Source organism: Erpetoichthys calabaricus, chromosome 4 (genome assembly GCF_900747795.2).
Source record: "Erpetoichthys calabaricus chromosome 4, fErpCal1.3, whole genome shotgun sequence".
NCBI classification, from domain to species: domain Eukaryota; kingdom Metazoa; phylum Chordata; class Cladistia; order Polypteriformes; family Polypteridae; genus Erpetoichthys; species Erpetoichthys calabaricus.
Window position 1 is genome coordinate 210642645 of NC_041397.2, and position 21282 is coordinate 210663926.

At 36.0% G+C, this 21282-nt stretch overlaps 1 protein-coding gene across 31 annotated transcripts in view; it reads left to right on the forward strand.

Annotated features, from left to right (window-relative positions):
- The window catches only part of dlg2 (discs, large homolog 2 (Drosophila)), a 1641316-nt gene that overhangs the window by 834782 nt on the left and 785252 nt on the right, over positions 1–21282 (forward strand). For 13 of the 31 annotated variants that reach the window (XM_051926947.1, XM_051926951.1, XM_051926957.1 and 10 more), the window contains 2 exons: positions 16446–16526; positions 19682–19846. In XM_051926947.1, coding sequence (XP_051782907.1) covers positions 16446–16526; positions 19682–19846 — 246 coding nt within the window. Of the gene's footprint in view, positions 1–16445; positions 16538–19681; positions 19847–21282 lie in introns of all 31 variants that reach the window. The other 18 variants (XM_051926955.1, XM_051926958.1, XM_051926976.1 and 15 more) reach the window with 4 other exon arrangements.

Below are 21282 nucleotides of genomic sequence, written 5' to 3' on the forward strand. Positions count from 1 at the left end.
GCTGCATCAATGACAAGTGCATATTGTTCCAGATATTCAAAGCTCGGTTTCTATTAACTGGTTTCAGGTTTAAATTTACACTCTGGTTATTCAGTGTTGTAAATGAAATATTCTATAATATTTTAGTTATTCAAACTCCATGGTCAAACATGTTAATGCAGCTTTGAGTTCTGTTTTTCTTCAGTTTTTCCCTGACATGCAGGTTAAGGATTTTTTTTGGATATAGTTTGGATTAGTTTGTTGGTATGACCCACCCTATGACATGTAACACAGCACAATGTTCTAGAAATTTCTGCTTTTCGGTACAAGAATGGGTATGGGAAAAAAAACACTTCACCAAATATTAAATTATGTAATTTTAATAAAAGGGTGTCGGCACCCTGCCCGGGATTGGTTCCTGCCTTGTGCCCTGTGTTGGCTGGGATTGGCTCCAGCAGACCCCCGTGACCCTGTGTTCAGATTCAGCGGGTTGGATAATGGATGGATGGATGGATGGATAATAAAAGGGCACACCACTGTTGCAGCCTTATAGACCAGAGGACCTGGGTAGCTCTTGACCTACCTGTGTGTGGGTTATTTCTGGGTACTTCACTGTCCCCTTGCATTCTACAGATCTTCAAATGAGATTAACTAGGCTCTGTAATTTGCCCCTGTACTAGTAAGTGTGCCCAAGACTGGAGTGGCATCCCACTCTGTAGCCATGTTGGTTCCCTATTACTCTCCAATTCACACCACAAGTGGGTGACTATTTATACTGCATAGGGTAAAGAAGCTACAGTATAAAAATAATACAAGAAAAATCAAAAGGTGTTCTCAAAGCATTTGTAGTTTCTTCTGGGAATATCCTATAGTGCAGTGCCAACAACACATCAAAAATAAAGAAGAGTTAGTTAACAAAAAAAAAACATTGTACGAACAATGGTGATAATTAGCTGAAAAGTATGTTTTTGGACAGCATTCAAAGAAACACTACATCTAGGAGTTCATAAAACTAAAATTTGTTACTTTTATTTTCCACTTAAATATTACTACAAGTAACAGTTAATAATTAAAAATTCTGCATCATGGCTAAGTTTGGAAGCCTTACCACACTGGTTTAGGTAGTCTTAAATACAAAAATAAATAAGGATCATTGCTCATAATAATCTCTTTCAATAATTGCCAAAAGACAAGGAAACATTTTTTTTGGCAGAAATAGAAGAAGTTGTTTTATCATCCTGATAAGGACTGTAAGTATCAAAGCATATTTACAGCCACACAAAAGCTGGGTATCTCAAGTATTTTTGCATGGTTAGAATGAATTTAGTGACCCGACTGTTACAGACTCAAGTGCTTGTGCCTTGTCTGACAAATTTTTTTAAGCAAGAGATTAAAAAAAGTCATTTTAATTTCACCAATGTGCTTCTTTTTATAGCAAACACAGGGCTGTGGGTTGAATTTGGATTTGCGTGAGTGTAATTGACAAACAGATGGGCTACAGTTTGCATTGTAAATTTCACTGGTGAATGATCTTGGATATGGTTACTCAGGAATGATGGATGACATTTATTTGACATATTGTAACCTTTGTTTTCTATTGTTGATTTATTTTACTGTGCTGCTCTTAAGTCAGCAGAATTAATTTTTTTATTAATGATAAAAATAGCTTAGTGAGTTAACTTATTCAGATCCTTGTGTAAACTTATGTGAGTTTTAAAACATTTACAGCAGATATTCTTGGTACCCTACAAAATACTGCATTTAATAATCATGCTATTTGTCCTGATCTCTTTGTCTGGCTCGTTTTCATCCCACTAGTTTAGCACTTCATATTATGGCACTGACACATTAAATATAATCAGTGTCTTCATGGCCAAAGTATTGCTTATCTTATCCATTTCCTGAACTGATATGTTTAATCAATTATTGCCAGCAATATTTTTTATATATATATTTTTTTCTCTTTGGTTTTTATTTAGTCATTGAGCACCATTTTATTGTTATGTTGCCATGTAATACTAGGTGCATAGTGTTGGTGGCATGGCTGCTTTGTGCATGTGGCTATGTACTCATGACATTATAGTGGCCCTCTTTATAAGGTGGCATTCATTTCAATGTCTACATTTTGTTTAGCTTGGAAAAAACACTTTTCATGGCAGATTTGTTTTTAAGTTATTGGTTTTGATTTCAACCATTCCCTTGTTCCTCTGAGTTGTTGGTAGTGTTTCTGATTATGGTAACGACCCCTTCTTGTCTTGCCTACTCATTTAAATTTGTCTCTCATCTCCTGTGGTCATTTATTAAGGGACTGCTTTAAGAACAACAATTATAGGAAAGTCTTGACAGATAAGATACGAGGTAGGAACAAGCACTGACCAGTCCATCAAAGAGCACAGTCACACAAACACACCTCTATACTTTTAAACATACTCAGATATTTTGGACTTAACAGCTTTAATTGACTTAAAAAAATGCCCTTATGATTTGGGAGGAAATCAAAATACCTGAAGAAAATTCCATAATAATAGAGGATTTGAGCCAAAGCACCTGGAGATGTGAAGCTGGAGTGCTAGTCACAAAGCAATTTGTAGATCTGTAGCAAGAGTTGTCATTATTTGCCTTACTTGTTTCCCGATTTGTCTAACCAAGGGTGTGTATACAGTTGCACTGTTTCATAACAAGTTATTAAGTAATAATATAACTTAAATTATTGTGTTTTTTAGTAAATTATGTGATAGTAATTAGTAGCACACATGGTTCTCAATTTTTATCACATTCTAAGTCTCTCCAAACCCCTTGTCTTCCCATTTGTGGTGATCGGAAGTAGTGGTGCAGGGTAGGAATGAGAATTGCCATGATACAATTTTACTGCAATATTTGTTTCAAAATGTAGCAATACTTGATTTTCAGAATGGTTTGTAGTTTATTGACTATTTTGATTCAGTTCTGCAAAATACTGCAATTTATTAACTGAAGTTAAAATTATGATCATATCCCTTTGCAAGAATCTCTCATCCTATTACACCTAATCAGAAGAACCCTTGAATTGTTCAAGCTCACTTAAATCTTGAGGCAAACTATGTATGCGTTGATAGCATCTACCTGTTTTTCCAGTGCTCTCACTATGTAGCTTGGGACACGAAAAGACTGATCACTATTGTTTCTGCAATTTAGCTGTAGATATTGTGATGGTACGGGTTGGCTCCTTGATCCCTCTTCATTTTTGGACACCATCATTACCGTAACTGAGATGAGCTTGGCAGATGAGGACAAACCACACTTGGAGCAAGGGAGTGGTGTAAAAGTGATCAGTGCTTTTATTAAAACCAATTCTAAAAACAAGGTGTCTGAAAATAAATAGTGCAATGCTTAAAAATTGTAAAGAAATAATCCAATTAGAACAAAGGTGATGTGGAGGTTAAAATCACAATAAATAAATCCATTAAAAACAAGGTTAAAAATCAACTGGCACGGAACTGTCTTTACTAAAAAAAAACCCCAGTGCCTTCTTCCTTAATGGCAGCTCCCCTGCTTATCCCATACGGGCCTTCCAGCAGAGGAGTCACATTACTGAGAAATGCAGCTGACCTTCTGCGGGTCTGCGTACCTGCTGTCCCATGGCTACACTAAGTCATAACCCCAATGGCCATGACTCTCATGGTTCTATGGTGTGTCGCTCGTTTTAACACACATCGCTCTGGCTCCCCAAGTTCCTCAGCCAGAGCGATCTCTCCTTCAGCCCCTGACGTCAGCCTCTCACTCCATTCAAGGGGCTCTTCTTCCCAGCTGCTTGCTCCCTTCAGCTCGCTGTTACCGGCTCTTTCTGCCTCCTGCCTTCTTCTCTCTCTCTTTAACCTCCATTCATTTCTCGTCTTTTTTGATTTCTGATCCCCCTCTCTCACACTCACGCTTCCTTTTTAAAATAGGGACATGGCATAGCTGTGGCAATCAGCAGCTCCCGACATCAATTAGGGTCACGGGCTATCTAACACCTGTGAACTAAGTGCAGGGCTGTCCGTGCCCGCATCATGTACAGGAACCGCTCACCACACTACCACAACAGTCAAAAACGTGAAGGCATCGATTATTTACTTAAACCACCAAACAGCTGTGGACCTCACTTTACCACACACCTTCCTCCTAAAAGCCACTGGTTGCACGGGAAGGCTCCATGCCTTGACCAACCCATACAACTAGTGGCACAGGTCCACAGCAGGGCCCTACACTGCACTCAAACCAAACAATAAATAATAAAAGCATTAAAAGAAACCCTTCTTAAAACCCACCCAATCCCCCTTGTAAAACTAGAACATTAAAAGAATAAGAACATTTAAAATGACAATAAAGCAGTGATTCAGTAAATGTCCATTAAAAAGCTCAATTCTTAAAAGTGCTCCTCTGGCTTGGGTGTCATGGCTTCTTTAAAAAGTCAGGCACCTATCCCACTTGCTGCTCTGTCTCCTATTGTCAGAGGTTGCATGATGTGCATCACATGACTGGCAATTCTGCATAGCAATGGTAAACACCATAGTATTGTGCACAGCAAAGTAACAAAAAATGGCAGTGCATCTTGCAATACAAAATTACAAAATAATAGTGAGAGGAAAATAATGGTTTATATAAATAAAAATCAAGATTTAATATAAAAATTACTCAAAAGTATAAAGCAGTCATTAACAAGATCCAGGTGGCACGGTGGCGCAGTGGGTAGCGCTGCTGCCTCGCAGTTGGGGGACCTGGGTTTGCTTCCTGGGTCCTCCCTGCGTGGAGTTTACATGTTCTCCCTGTGTCTGCGTGGGTTTCCTCAGGGCGCTCCAGTTTCCTCCCACAGTCCAAAGACATGCTGGTTAGATGGATTGGCGATTCTAAATTGGCCCTAGTGTGTGCTTGGTGTGTGGGTGTGTTTGTGTTTGTCCTGCGGTGGGTTGGCACCCTGCCCAGGATTGGTTCCTGCCTTGTGCCCTGTGTTGGCTGGGATTGGCTCCAGCAGACCCCCTTGTTCGGATTCAGCGGGTTGGAAAATGGATGGATGGATGGATAACAAGATCCAGATGTGATTATTACCATTATTCTATTTGTTATGTTATTTTTGTCTGGAAAGAATACATTTTTCTCTGAGCTTTGTTTTGCTACAGTTCTGAAACATGCAGATATTAGTTTTATTTTTGTTTGTTTTTCCATTTTGTTTTTGGCCATATTATTTACCATCTTATGTATATTTTGCGGTCCCTGTTTGCTAAGGTGATTGTATCCATTGCTGATGTTGCACTTCCCCTAAAGTTGCAGCAGTATTTAAGCTAACGCCATGTTAAGATCTTTTTCTGGGTGAATTCTAAAATCATTTTCTGTGTACATTTATAAATAATTTATGGTTAAAATATTTTTGGCTTTGTTATTTTTATTTAATTTTTGGTTCATGTCTTGGAGGTTGGCAAAAGTGCTGTTTGACTTTCTGGACTTACTTACCCTTCCTAGTTTTATGACTTTGTTTTCATCTCTTTGTACTTATTACTTGCCCTTTCAGCCAGCCTTTTTTTTACAGCTCTGCCAACACAATTTTATAGAACACAAATAATTTGCAACAGCAAAATAAAAAAAATCTGAATACTCCAGTGTTGTGATGTGAAATTTTGCATACAACTTGATAAATATTTTGTATGTCTTTATTTGTAACTTAGGCAAAGCAATGTAATGTTAGTGTTACATTAGTGAGAAGCATTCATGTTTATCCTTTAAGAATGGGTCTCTTTGAATTTTACGATAGGGTTGGGGAGGAAGTGCCTCAAACCAGTTTGGCAAGTGTTTCTCTGCTAAAGTCTCTCTCTTAACCCCCACACAAAGGCACACTGCCTAACTGCCAAGCTTTGCCTTAACATATGATTTGGGGGGGGCAGGTGTGAAGGTGTTTAATCCCCCCATTGGTCTGAAGTACGGCTGTTTGGAACTGGCTTGTATCAGAAGCCTTTAAGTACCACAACGTCCTATTGGCTCTAGGGGTTGGACAGAAAACCTATAAATTTGCTCACTCCCTCACTCTCTCTCTCTTACCAAACTGATGAATGACCATCTCACACCATGAACTGAAAAGGACAACACAATGAAGAGCACAGCTCTGCAGCCATATTGAGACAGGCAGTGTGGCTTGTTCTGAAGAAAGCTGACAACAAATGATGCCTTAACTAGAGACATTTTAAGTAACTAACAAGTCTGTGTACCGCCTGAAACTACACGTCACCATTTATCAGGTTGTGTGGTTGCCAATATTCAAATGTACTTTGCATATTGTTATTATTTATGAATATTATCAATAATACATTGTTTAAATTGTGACTTAACTCCTGCTTGTCTTTTACTACACCTAATTGTGTGAGGTTATAAATGTAGAAGGGAAGGTGGGGAGAAGTTATATGGTATAATACCTTATAAACAGTTGTTAGTCTGTGAGATTTGAGGCATTCTGACAAAGGCTACATATTAATAATACAAGTAAAGTATTACTCTACCAAGACAAAACAACCAGTAATACATTTCAAAAGTTACAGTGAATGACATTTTTTCATAACATACTTTAAAAAAAAATCTTTCTCAAATTCACGTTTCTCTGTTTTTAATTATTTAACAATTGTTAGATATTTAAATGCCCAAAAACAATTTTTTCTTAATGTGTTTAGTCTCTTCATACTTTATATTTGATACAAATGTCTTTCTTTATTACATTAGAAAAAATTTCTAATTTATTCCAAAACCATCTTATCTATATGTTACAGAACCATATTTTAAAGTGAAAGAATTGCTCTGAAAATCACTGAATGATTAAATAAGAATAAGAACAGGAATTAAACTACATTTAAATTAAGCTACATTGGTATATATGCTGCCTTCACAGCAAGCCAGTTTATGTAGGTGGAGTGGGCTGAAATACACAGGAAGAGAATAAATGGCACTCTAAAGGTCTGGGCAAGCTTTTATACATTAGTGCCAATTTCAGACAACCTTTCACAAAAAGATTTGACTATAAGCTTTTGAGTTTAAGTAACGGGAAGAGTAAAATGATTCAAAACATGTTTAATATATGTAGTAAGAGGTTGCTAAGCAGGCAAGTGTTTGAAAAGTCATTAAGGATTTAAAGATCACACTGGACATGAAAAAGGACCTCATGGGGGCTGTGTGGATATTTTCATCCACCATGGATAGTTAGCCTTATATGCACCGAAGATGCTCTAGAAGGAAATTCCTGGAAACTACTTTGACTGCAAAGGTCCTGGCGGTTACACTTTTCTGAATATTATAAGGTAGAAGGTAAGCCAATCAAGAAACCGGTTACTTCCATCTGACAGTATTAGTGACATGGACACCTTTAAACCACTATAAGTAACAGATTCTTTAAATTAAGAATAGTTAACTTAGGAGTGGAGTTCCCGCTGGATGCTGTTAACAAGTGGCTCTGTATTTTTATTGAAAAGGTTTTTAATGTCACAGAGCCTCATTGAATTGGATGGAAAGCTCTGACATAGATTCTGGTCCTGAGTGGTAGGGAGGCAAAAGAAACAGGATAGCAGAAACAGATAGGATAGCTGAAGATTAACAGAGCATGATGTATGGTTGTGGTTTAAAAGGTGAATAATGTAAACCATAATGTATGATATGAAAGATGTGGTTAGTCTATGCTAGATTGGTCTAGTGCAGTTTTACAGTTTTGTTTTCAGTTTGTTTCCTTAATGCTGCTTTGCCTCTTTGTTCATCATTTTCTAGTTATTTTGATTTAATAAAGCATTCTATTTTTAATGCTTTTGAGAACTACTAGTATTTAACACTAGGCTGGAGCAACCATCAAAAATTGTTCCTACATATACGGTATATAACCTAGGTGTAACCCGTGATGGGCTGGCACTCCATCCATTGCTGGTTCTGTCCATACACCTACTGCTTCTGGGATAGAATTCAGTTCTTCATTACTCTGAAATAGATTAAATATTTTGGTGGAATGATACTTAAAACTGCAAAATAAGCAAGGAACTTTGGCTTGGAAGGACAGTTGGATAGATCTCTTTATGACAAATTCGGTAGATGTATTATATATTTATTGTGATATATGGCTGGCAGTTTATCCCAGCCAATACCCCCACGCCGCTAGATGGGGTCCTCCCTGCAACGTGGATATTGGAGTTTTACTTCACAGCCCTGCTGGATACCGTGGGGGCTGCCAGGGGACGCTGCAAGGAGGCACAGAGATTTGTATTTTCCATATAGCCCGAAAGTACTACCTCGTCACGAGGACGGAAGAAATGAAGTACTTCCGGGCTGAAGAAAATAAGGAGTTTTTCATCTGACCCGGAAGTGCTATGAAATCACATGGACTGAGGGACAGAAGCACTTCCAGGTCAGGGACTATAAAAGGACGATGAGAAACCCCAGCAGGCTGAGCCGAGTTGGGAGGGTGTGGAACGGAGCTGCTGGGAGTGGAGGATTGTGATTATTGTGGAGTGGAGGTGCTTTGTGCACATTATTATTGTAATAAATATAATTATTGGACTTTTACCTGGTGTCAGAACGTGTTGTCTGAGGGTTCAAGGGGTCGACAGCGCCCCTATCTGTCACAATATATATATATATAATACAATGTATATTCTTACATTGTGCCATGCTACCCTTTTTTGGAATAATAAAATCAGTGAGCACAAGGAATATAAAAAGTTTCAAAGCATGAAACAGAAAATATGGACCTATCCAAAATTATTTTTTGTCTTACAGGAGGCATGGCTTATTCACCGCCCACTATAGAAAACATTATAGTCAAGTCATCATTACTTTCCTTTCCTCTCACCTCCTACTGTCTCTCTATCACTTTGTTGGCCTTTCCACTTTGCTGCCAAAGGAGCCTTTCTTTTCATTCATCTCCTAAAGAAACGTTTAAAAGGAGGGGGCGTTTACTTCCGCAACCATCAGAGGATTTGCCTATGCAAAATGACATCTCACACTCATATTGTAGCTTCCTGGGTGTCTGCCCTATATAATTGGAAGGAAGGCCTCACTTACATCAACTCTGCCTCCTTTGCTTTCACCTGACATCCTGGCAGAAATTCAATACCAGCCTCAGATTACCTGATTTTCATGGTGGAGCCAAAGGAGTATTTACAGTTCTGATCATCCTTTGGATTAGCAGAGTTCACCACACTCTTACAGTCTTTGCCTACTACAGTAACATCTTATATATAAATGCCTACGCATGGAAGTGTGTGTGTCTGTCTGGCCTGGAAGTGAGAGGTGTCCTTTTTATTTTTCCTCCCACCGCTAATGCACAAGCGATGCGAGCACATCGGCAAAAGGAATCCTCCTAGGAGAGAGACACCCAGAGTAGATCCTTTCAATTACCTGACATCTCTACATTTCAATTTTTTTTCTGACCATTTCAATAGTTTTTAGGACCCCTAGCTTTTTACAGCTAGGGCTTACACAGCTAGTATAATATAATGAGGCTGTCCCTCATCCAACCATAGTAACATGCAATTTGGTTGTCTGATCACAGATAGTTTTTTTTACAGTTTGGGACCTAAGTCATGCCATTGATATTTTGACATTTGTCACCATCATATTCTTCAGACTTGCTAAGAACTGGGCAAGGCACCAATGCCTACAAAAACTCCTACCTATGTGTTCTGAAAGTTTCTGCCCTCTTTGTTGTATTCTCCCAAGACTTATGCTCCTCTTTCTTGCCATATGGGCTACTACCATTCAAGTTTCTAGCCCAGCCCAGCATGTGAAAAGCTGTCTGCAACTATATGTAATAAGTAGATTGCATCTTTATTAATCCCAAAAGAAATTGCAAGGTTACAGACAAAAAATGCACAAATATACATATGATAAAAATGATCATAATCTTAGGTATGCTAACAAGGTACAAATACACATACTGTATACCAAGAATTACTGTATCCGTAAGTAGATTAACAAAGGGTAGGTATTTGCTAAGTGTAAATATCAGGTAATATACATCAGTATTGGTAAATTTATATTTTTACTTCTGTTAGAGGTAAAAACGGACATTTCCCAGTGTATACTACATTAAGCTTTCCTTTTCAAGAAGCCGCTTATGTCAATAGCTTCTGCTCTTTAATAATATTTATGGAAAAGCAAATGCTGGCAGAGAGCTGTCGGTGTTTTAACTGGAATGGGTGGTTTGATTATGTTCAGTATTTTAACTTACAGTTCTGTCCAATTAATTCACTTTGAAGGGCTTAAACTGGGCGGCACGGTGGCACAGTGATAGCGCTGCTATCACAGTAAGGAGACGCAGGTTCACTTCCCGGGTCTTCCCTGCATGGAGTTTGCATGTTCTCCCCGTGTCTGCGTGGGTTTCCTCCGGGCGCTCCGGTTTCCTCCCACAGTCCAAAGACACGCAGGTTAGGTGGATTGGCGATTCTAAATTGGCCCTAGTGTGTGCTTGGTGTGTGGTTGTGTTTGTGTGTGTCCTGCGGTGGGTTGGCACCCTGCCTGGGATTGGTTCCTGCCTTGTGTTGGCTGGGATTGGCTCCAGCAGACTCCTGTGACCCTGTATTCGGATTCAGCGGGTTGGAAAATGGATGGATGGATGGGCTTAAACTGCATAATTGGTTGGTGCAGTGGCAGATCCATAATCCCGGGTATGACTGCCACTTTCAGTCACTGTCTGCATTACGTTTGTATGTTCTTCTCATATCTGCATCTTTTTTTTTCTCTGGATACTCCAGTTTTTCTCTCACATCTCCAAAGATGTGCAGTTTAGAATAACTGGTGACTCTACATTGGCACCAGGGTGAGTGAGTGTAGGTGTGTATGAGTTCTAATTTTATGGTTTCCCAGTTTCAACCCTGTGTTACCAGGATAACAACAACATTTATTTCTAGACCACAATCAAAGGATGTAAAGGATGTAAAGAAGTATTTACATGCAAAGAAGTAGAAATTAAATTTAGATAAGAATAATAATGAATATATATATATATATATATATATATATATATATACAGTATATATATATATAAATAATGCATACTCACTAAGAAATGTATATAATTAGGAGAAATAGAGTCCATAAAATATAGATTTTTTTTTTAAGTTTCTATGATGGTTCAATGATAAAGTGAGATGGCCAGGGTGGACAGAAAAAACTAAAACTCCAGTTAAGCTGGAGGAAGAAACAAAATCTGCAGGAGTTCCAGACCAAAAGACCTCCCAGCCCCCACTGGGCATTCTGCCTAACATAAATGTTCTTAAGTAGTTCTTTATTGGTTCTTTTTAGGCTTCATCTTAGAGGACTGCACTCAGTGGGTCTTGTGACAAGTTGGGGTGTCCGCTTTCATTAAGACATTACATGCAGCTGCATGGGACTTTGATCAGGTGGTGAAAGAACCAGAAAATAATACAGGGAATAGTAAAGATTAAGAATAGACTCTGTCTCCCCCCACACCCGTAACTGTTAAGTAAGCAGGTGTCAGAATGTATATTTGTATATTAGTTGCATTATAGGGTTTCCAGAGGCATATTGTACATTGTTTATTAATTGCATTATAAGGTTATCAGGAGTCAAATTTTTAAGTCATAAAGGACTTTATTTATCTTCCATCCCCAGCAGATAGATTTAATTTGAATATCCAATGTTATCTGCAGGTGATGAGTGTATTTTGAATGCTTGTATTTTCAACCTGGTAGTAAAGTGGTTGCTAATGTATTTTATAAGCTGTGCTTGAACTAAATGAGCAAAGTTAAAAAAATAAATGGATTTCCATTGTTTATTCATGACAACCGTTTTGTTCTAGATTGGGGGGCAAAAACAGTTTAGGCAATGAAGGATCTGCCATTTAGGCAAACTAGGTGGTGGTCTAAGTTGGCAAAATGGGGGTTGGAAGAACAATTTTTTAAACCATTACAGATCCCGAATTATAAACATTCAGAGCTCAATACAACCTCAAGGGGGGGGGGTGCCCCTTCCAACCTCAATGTGTGTGTGTTTCCCTTTCCCACCTCCATTTGATGTAATTCACCTATAATAATGTCCTCAAAACTCCAAGACATGTATTTTAATATTTTTTAATTGAGTACCATATCTATAGATAAAACTCGACTCAAGCAATTTTCAAATAGCTGTTTTTTAACTATCACTTTATATTTCGCCATTCAGTTTTAGTTAATTTCACATTAAATGCATCAATCAAAAGATGACTCACCACTCCTTACTTTTGTATATAAAGATGCGTCTGCTTCTGAAAAATGTTTGAACAGCTTATGTGTATATCGGGTTTATTAGTCCAGCTGACAAGTGATTGGCATAGTAGCTTTCTAAACTGTGGTTGGTGCACATTTATTCAGTTGCTTTGAAAAAACTCATGGCTGAAAATGGAAATTGTTATATACAGATCTGGTGAGAGTATAAGTGTAGAAGTGATAAGGACTCTGGAGGAGGGCTCATTGAAATTATAAATAGATTTGTAAAAGTTTTGCACTAGTTAGTTGTCGAGACTTAATTGTAAGATTTCATTTACTTGCATGAACGTTCCCTTAATTCATGAGGAGTGGTGATACAGTGATTTAGGACTGGCACATTAGTTGTAGCCCTGATCATAAATCTATTTTTTCTTTTAGAGCTGTTATGCTTTAGATTAGTTTACAGTAACACACTATTCTTAACCCTACTTAACACATTTCAAAGTCATGGTAGCTTTCGGTACAACACAGAAAGCAGCCCTGGATGGAGCTCTAATCTGTTTATACAAATACCTTGTGGTAGATGCCCAGAGCCCTTACCCAGCCGGGATGTCTGGAGTATGGAAGGACTGGGAGAGAGTGTATTTTTAAGACCGTTTTTCCTCAGGGCTTGCAGGGGGGCCACGGGTTGTGAGCATGGAAGCTCAACCCTGCTGGGGCATGTGGTCACCGCCAGGAGGAGCCTGGACTTTTACAGGGCCCTATTTGGCAACACGTCTGCCACACCAATAAAAGGAGCCAGTCACCACCACTCAATGGCCCGAGTCGGGAGGAAGAGAACAAAGCCCGAGGAAGGATTGGTGTCAGAAGGACTGTTGGGCTCTGTGCTTTGCCTTGTGTGCTGTGAAGATAATTTATGTAAATGTGCTAAACGCGTCTCTCTGCCTGTCTGTGTCAGGTTAGGGTGGCTGTAACGCGCCTTGGGCTTCACAGCCGTTACTCACTTGTGCTCAGTGTAGATTTGTAAAGTCAGCCTAATATGCATATCTATGAAATACTGGATGAAAACAGGACTTCCCAGCTTAGAAGCCATGCAGATAGAAAGAGAACATGTAAATGTCACATGGACAGCAGATTTAGAATGCATTCATGCCACCCTAGCTCAGTTCAGTTAAAGTTTATTAGGCTGATCAGTAGATAAATAAAAGTAAGACGTTATAGCCTCTAGTTTTTTAGTGATCTTGAGATTTTACATATTTGAATAAGTGTTCCTAATACTACTGTTTAAATTGATATGTTTTAGTGAAGGCTATATGTAAGTAATACTAACTTTTTTCTAACAAGAGCACCATCTTGTGGAAGCATTTAGTTACAGGGCCAGGCAGGCAGCTAGCTAATATGGAAGAAAATAAATATATTTTTTAAACTGTAGACAGTATGTTGTACTGATGATTACCAGCTAGTATATAATATTGAACATACTGAAAGTTTATCTATCTATCTATCTATCTATCTATCTATCTATCTATCTATCTATCTATCTGTCGCTAAACTGTATCATATGGACGTTGTTTACTTACCAATTTTATTAACTGTATTTCAAAACAAAATAAAAATGTAAATATAAAAATTATGCAACACAATTTTACAAAAGCACTGGTGTTATACATTAGGAAAGGTCAACATAACAAAAAGTCATGATTTAAGCTTAAATTTAAATAAGTGCAGGAATATTGAACAATGCTGACACCAACTTTCAAGAACCAAACACAAAGCTTTGTTATGAAGCATCCTCAAAACACAGTAGATAGATTTTGTACATCTTAATTATTTTACTTTTCTATCTTTCAGTCTGTTTTCTTGGCCAAAGAAAAAGATACATTTTAATAATCTTAATTTTTCATTTGTAAAAATATCTTTCAATCTGTTTTCTTGGCCAAAGAAAAAGATAAATTTTACTAATCTAAATCTTTCATTTGTGAAAAAAGCATACTATTGGTGTAAGTCTCACATATACCAAGACTCTTACTTGTGATAGGTCTGTTGAAAAGTTTGTTGTTGTAGTTGCTGTGTTATTTTTTAAAACTGTACAAAGAAACATCCGCTATTTCATCAGCAACTTTCAGATTTTTACTTTGATTTGCTCAGATGATTCCAATGAAAAGAGGACTCATGGGCCAATGAGCAAAACCCAAGCATTTCTGAAAAAATTACATTACCATGCGTCTATCATTAGAAAAGAAAAAAAAGATAATTTTCCCTTTTACTGTTGTATCATTTTAAACTTTCCAGAGTGTGTTTTTATGGTCTAAATATTTGCTTTTTCAATAGGCTATAATATTGTAATGTAGCTGTATTTACAGTATAGTGTGTTTGTATAATGCATTATTATTAATACTGTATTGATGTTGAGGTATACACATGTGTTTTCTCATAAGCTTGTTACAAGTGACTTACAAGAAAAAACTGGGAATATTTATTTAAATATATCAATATCTGCATGTCTGGTCAGTTTTCATTTACAGGAGATTTAAATGCCTAGTGTTAAAATACGGCTAGTATACATCAGCATTTTGTGTTGTTCTTGCTCTTAATTCCAAAAATTGTGCATGCAGGTATTACCTGTAATTAGCAATATTTAACATGTTGCATTCAGGGCATACTATTAAATTATTTAATATCTTGTCTTGGGCTACACTGTGATTTATATTTAGGTGTAAGATCTTTTCAAAAATGGGAGATAATATTAAGTACTTTTTAGTATGCATTATAATCTGGAATAGAGCTCTGCAAAGTGTTCAATACTTCTGAAAACATTACTTTTTTTTACTGTATGAAAATGAATGGAAATGTGTAATTTTTAAGTCATTATGATATGTTGTCCATTTCATACCTTCTATCCTTGACTTTTGTCAACATATTTAAAGAAAAAAAAATGGTTTTAATACTTTTGAATTTTGACTTTTCACCATGTGCTTGTCTGGTTTAACAAGAATTCGTAAAATGAGCTCATAAGAAAATATTAAGTTGTTATTCAGTGTATCTGTAGACTAGCTCTTTTTTCTCAATAAATAAATGATAGATATTCATTTCTCAATGTACTGTACAATGTTTTAGTGCAAGTTAATGGATTAGTGAAGCATTCAGTGGTACAATTTATCATGTTTTTGACTCTACCATTACATTTTTTTTGTTCTCATTAGACTTTTGATTTACTACCAATTCTCAGTCAATCTATTTAAATAAGGTGCTTTTTTACAGACAATTTGTATGATCTAGTGCAGGAGTGGGCAGATTCAGTCCTGGAGGGCCGCAGTGGCTGCAGGTTTTTGCTCCAACCCAGTTGCTTAATAAGAAGCCCTTATTGCTCAAGTAACACTTCAGCTTCACTTTAGTTGTCTCGCTCGTTAAGATTTTGAACCCTTATTGCTTATTTTAGTCTTAAACAGCTGTATTCTTGGTTTTTAATTGCTCCTAATTAGCAATACCATGCAAATGACAAAAGAGACCAGCATTTCTCCATTTAGCTTGTTTTCATTTACACCTGTGTGTATTTATCATGCACTATTTGGTTTAATTAAATACTTGGAAGGAAAGTGAAGAGACTTGAAATCATTTGGATGATATCCTTAGAAAGGAAAATAAATCTAGGATATGAGAATGACCTGACATGGTAGAGTTAAAGCACTAGCAAGCCATGCAATTAAATAATTGACAAGGATTGGTTTTTAATTAAGCAGCTGGGTTGGAACAAAAACCTGCAACCACTGCGGCCCTCCAGGACTGAATCTGCCCACCCCTGATCTAGTGTGTACTGAACACTGAGATTGATTCATAAAGCCTCGTAATTTTAGTACAGTATTCAATGTATTGCCAACCATAAGAAACATAATTAATTGTACCTGTTTACTTAAGAATGTTTCACTTACTCGTATGCTGTGATTTAACTCCTCCTGGTACAAGAACAATATTATATACTCATTTTAGTGATAAACCTATAATCAAGAATAACAAAACATGCAGTCATACTGTATTTTTAAAAAGTGTCTTTTCATTGCAGCGCAAGTGCATTACTGATTCAGTTACCTGCCAGATACAACTCTGTTTGCTAAGTGAATTTTACTGTACTGTTTCTGTAATTAGTTAATACTATTCGGATTGGATTGGTTTTGGTTCATAATAATTTTTTTTATGTAAATATTGTTTTAATGGCTAAGGCTAGGTTTGTCCTGGTGGAAGGTACCAGACTGACATCATACAAAACTGAAGTCCTCTCTTTATCTACAGAACAGGTCAGCTGCAGTACAAGGGTCCCCTCATACTGCCCAGCCAACATGTCTCAGCCCTGCCCTGACGACTACTCCCTGGGTGAGAGAGTGGTTCAGCCTCCATATTTATCTGATTCCTGCCTGTCAAGAGTACTTTACTAAGAAAAAAAAAAGATTTTCTAGCGTTTTCATGAATTGTAATATATATGTATATAAATGGTAGTGTTAGTGAGAACATATTACATTCTGGAAATCATGCCTGATGTCCTTGTATTACCTCTCTGAAACTGTGTAAGAGACCATCTAATTACTCAGAATAACCTTTAAAGAATTCTCATTTACACATACCAGGTTGCACAGAAAATGTTAAAACCTCAAAATCAATTACACGGCACATCTGAAGGTCATTCAAACCACTAAAATTGGAGAAATGTGCCATGAAAAAAAAATTCAGGGCATTTGACTTACTAAAATCAAACTAGAACCTACAGTATGTGGCTTATCATTTTATCCAATCTGTTTCCAAATTTTCTTAGTGTTACCTTTAACATAATCTCTCAACATCTACTTCAAACTTTTAGTATACTTTAAAAAATTCACTGTATTATATGCATGTTATGTATAAATATAAAGATCACACAGTGGTGCAAAAAATAACTTGACAAGAAAGCATATCTGTGCTTGTGGCGTTTTATCTTATCTGTCTAACCTTGGTATGCAAACGATGAGGAGAATACGTAGACTTTCATATTATTACATGCTGCACTATGGTGAGAGATTGCATACTGATATGAAGACTGTGATCCTTTTTTGCATGTTTACTTTATATTGATTGTTCTTTACTGTAAATATGTTAAAGCTCATGACAAAATATGTTTTACTACCCAGTAATAATGTGGCTGAAATTGCCACTGAATATAGTATCATGTTATTTATTCCTTTACATTTGTAATCAAATTTCTGCTGTTATTTTTTACCACGCTCATAAACATTTCACTTATCCTGTATTTAGTAATTTGTCATGTTTGTCATGTAGTTCCACTGCCTTTGCACAGTGTTTGATGTGTGTGCTGTTGCTGTTACTTTATTACTTATATATGCTAAATATCACTTGCTAGCTTTGCTGCAAGGTCATTTATATGCAGTGTTCTGGATAGCCATTAATGTTATTTTTTCAAAGTAAATGAATATATAATAAAATACCTGTTTTCCAATTTAAATGCAGGAAAGCAAACAGTTGGAAATTGCATTCTGCCTAAAAAACCCAGACATGCATTAATATATTAACACATCAAGTCAAAAGAAAACTTTTCATTCAAGATGTTTGCATATCAACCTAGCAAACCTTATCAACCCCTTTCCAACTTATATGTACTAAAATGTCATATTGGCATGCTGTGTTGTATGGTTTATTATACACCATCAGGTATGCCGACTAAGGTGTCTCTAGAAGTTAAATCCTTGTTGGCTTATTTGTAACTATTTGCCCCAAAAATAATGAATAGATTTTCCAGTTATGCAGGATTGCTAAATTATGTAATTTTTATCATTACCTGCTAAATGAAGTTCAATAACATGTAATTTTTAATTGGATGTGGTTCCAAAATATTTATTATTCTAAGAATTTATGGTGAAATCAGTCTTATTTTGGTGTGATCATTTTATTAGGTCTGGGGTTATCAATTTATGTACACGTTTACATACACGTAATTGTATTTAAAATTGAACTTGCAGCTTTTTAACTTGAATGATACCAGTGTATTTGTAATTAGGTGATACTGAGTCCTCAACAAAGTGTATCAAAGTGTTTATTTACATAAATGTATGTATGTATGTATTGTGTATTTGTGTGTGATCTGCAGTGTTGCCTTTAAACTGGAATTGTTTTGCTTAATCAGTTTGTACATGTCTTATCCAGAGCTTGTAATTACTGTGCATTCAAATAAGTAATTGTTGAATCGATGTCTCCTCATATTACCCATTTGTTACTTGAAAAAAAGTCTGATTTGAAAACACCAAAAGCAGAAGAAAACATTTGTTTCTTAATATATTTAAAATACATAACCTTAATAAAGATGCAAGTTTGATCATTTTTAATGCATATAGATACATAATAACAATGAAAATCAGAATTTGACAAACACAAAAACCTTTCTCATATAACATATAAAATGTATTTGTAAACCCAACAAAAGATGAGGTAGGACAGGCGATACAAAAAATATGGAGAAGTTCTTTGTAACATTGAGTTGTCAGTGTGCACTTTTATTTTTGTTTGTGCAATGACAAATGTTGAATTATTTTACTGGATTGTGTTACATCTTTGCAATACTGTGCCTTGGCATAAAGTGGAGTGGAGGATGAAATGCAATGTCTTAATGATTTCTTTTTGGTACTCAGGCCTAAAAAGTGATCCTTCAGATATTTTGGAGAATTGTGAAGGGTAGTGATGGAAGGAACAGCTTTCTATTTAACTCCTTTACAACTGCAGATGAGACATGACCTTATAACTATTGCATTTATGCTATTTTCAGTATCATGCTTTCTTTATTTTAATTACATGTCATGAAAATCATGGCACTTGGGCGGTCACACAACAAGGGTTTATTGACAAAACGCATGGAGAACATACTTGGTACTTGCATACTTACTAGTGAGACATTACCAATTCTCAATTACAACCTGTTACGGATATGACATTATTTTATTGGCCGTTCCTGAAATGAAGCTGTAAGCCACCAGCTGTGTCGGGAGCCATCAGCCACCATTTCCACTTCCACCCTTATAATGTGTGAGGGTCCAGTCATAGAATGTTTGTGTTTACTGATTAGAGAGTAGACAAAAAATGTCCACAATGTTCTCTGTTAAAATGTCTAAAAACATTAACAGTATCTAAATTTAGGTTATGTAAGCCGAATAAAAACCTCTTTAAAGATACTCAGTAACTGATAACTTGTTAATTTAAATGTATGTCACCCCATATGCAAACACATTTTCATTGCATTGTTAATGTTTGTGTGCAGTATGGCTGACTCAGTTCTCTATTGACTTGTGAATGGTCACGTGGAAAGGTTTTTCATTTGTTCTTGTGTTAAGTGATATGCATTTCAGCCAGCTCTGAATACAAACTAAGTACTGAATGGCATTATCATTCAGAGGAGTTTTTCAAAAATGTGTGGTATTCTGTAATATTGCCATTTACTGTAAGTATGTCTTTCAAGTGTTCCTAATTTGTATCTACTTTCTTTGTTCAAGAAGTACCGATATCAAGACGAAGACTCCCCACCACCAGATCACGGCTTCCCTCGACTAACTAACGAGGTGCGACCCCCAGAGTTAGTCCACGTGTCTGAAAAAAATTTATCAGAGATTGAAAATGTCCATGGCTATGTTTCTCATTCACACATCTCTCCATTAAAGGTCAGTCCTGATATTACTTTGGTTTATGTTTTTATTATGTTGAGTTATGCGAATGTTATTTGTCTGTATTATCATAGACTAAAGAATAAAGAAAACATGACTAAACATGACTAAGGAAACAGCTCTCTCTTAAACTTTATTTCACAGCTGTTAACATATGCATGCCCAGGCACAGCATACTAAATATCAAAAAAATAAAAATTATTTTAATTAGAAGTCCACTACCCATTAATGTGTATTATGATAAAACTGTAAATATACAGTAAATAAGGATTTATTTGATTGTACCGTATATTAAAAAAGTTGAAACGGCAAGTTTTACCTTTGGTCACAAATGAGTTATTGTAAGAAATTTTAAAAAATTATGATTTTTTTCCAGATATGCTTATATGAAATTTGATGCACAAATTACATAATTATATATAATATGATCCCTTTATACTGAGCTGAATAGTTATTTTTTTTCTTTTTTAGAAAAAGAAATTAATATTTGAAAGCTTTTTTGTCATTTCTGCTTATTCATAAAAATGTTTTAATAAACTTGGAGATATTGAATAATTAGCAATTTATTTCCAAATAATTTGCAATTATTATGGACTGGCTTGACAGCTCTACCCCACACCTTTAGCAGTGAGTTCTCCAAAGTTATTTCTTTTTTTGTGTGTGTGTTAGTTAATTGTACACCAGTTATGGTGTACTTTAAATGTTAGTACTTTGATAACTCATTCTTGCCAATCAGCTGATATATGATTTTATTATTGGCATTAAAAGTTGATAATTTGCAGTTTCTTGATATTGTGGATTAATTTCCAGATGACTATTCTCTAGTATAAGGTATTTATTAATTCTGAAATTAAATTGCAAGTTAACACATTATACATCAGGTATTAAATAAATAAGACAAAATTTACATATTTTTATCAAAACATAGTTAAAATGTACTGATTATTAATTTTTTTCAGTTTCTCTTGTTTAAATGACTAGGACTCCTTTTCTTTAACAATAGTCTGTTGGACAAAGTTATTATTTTTAATAGTCAATTTGCTAATAATTTCTTCATAATATCAGTGTTAAATAAGTGATTTTTTCTTATCATATTATAGAATTTACTGAGAGACTTTTGACAATGCAGCAGTATTACTATCTATCAGTAAATTTGAAATGTTTTTGTAGATTTATGATATGCTAACAATTATTACACTTGCTTTAGGTAAATATGATTGCTAACCTGTGTGGACACTAGGAGGTGTCTCATACCCCAACCCTAGACCACAACTACATGAATATGAAGTCACAGTTTCAAAAAGATTAATTTATTTGCCACAAATACCTTTTCACAGGCTTCTTTGTACAACAGAAAATAATGTTGTTTTTCTTCCTTTTCCTTTGCTTTCTTCTGCCTCCACTCTAGGTGAGCTTTGTCCTACTCCATTCCC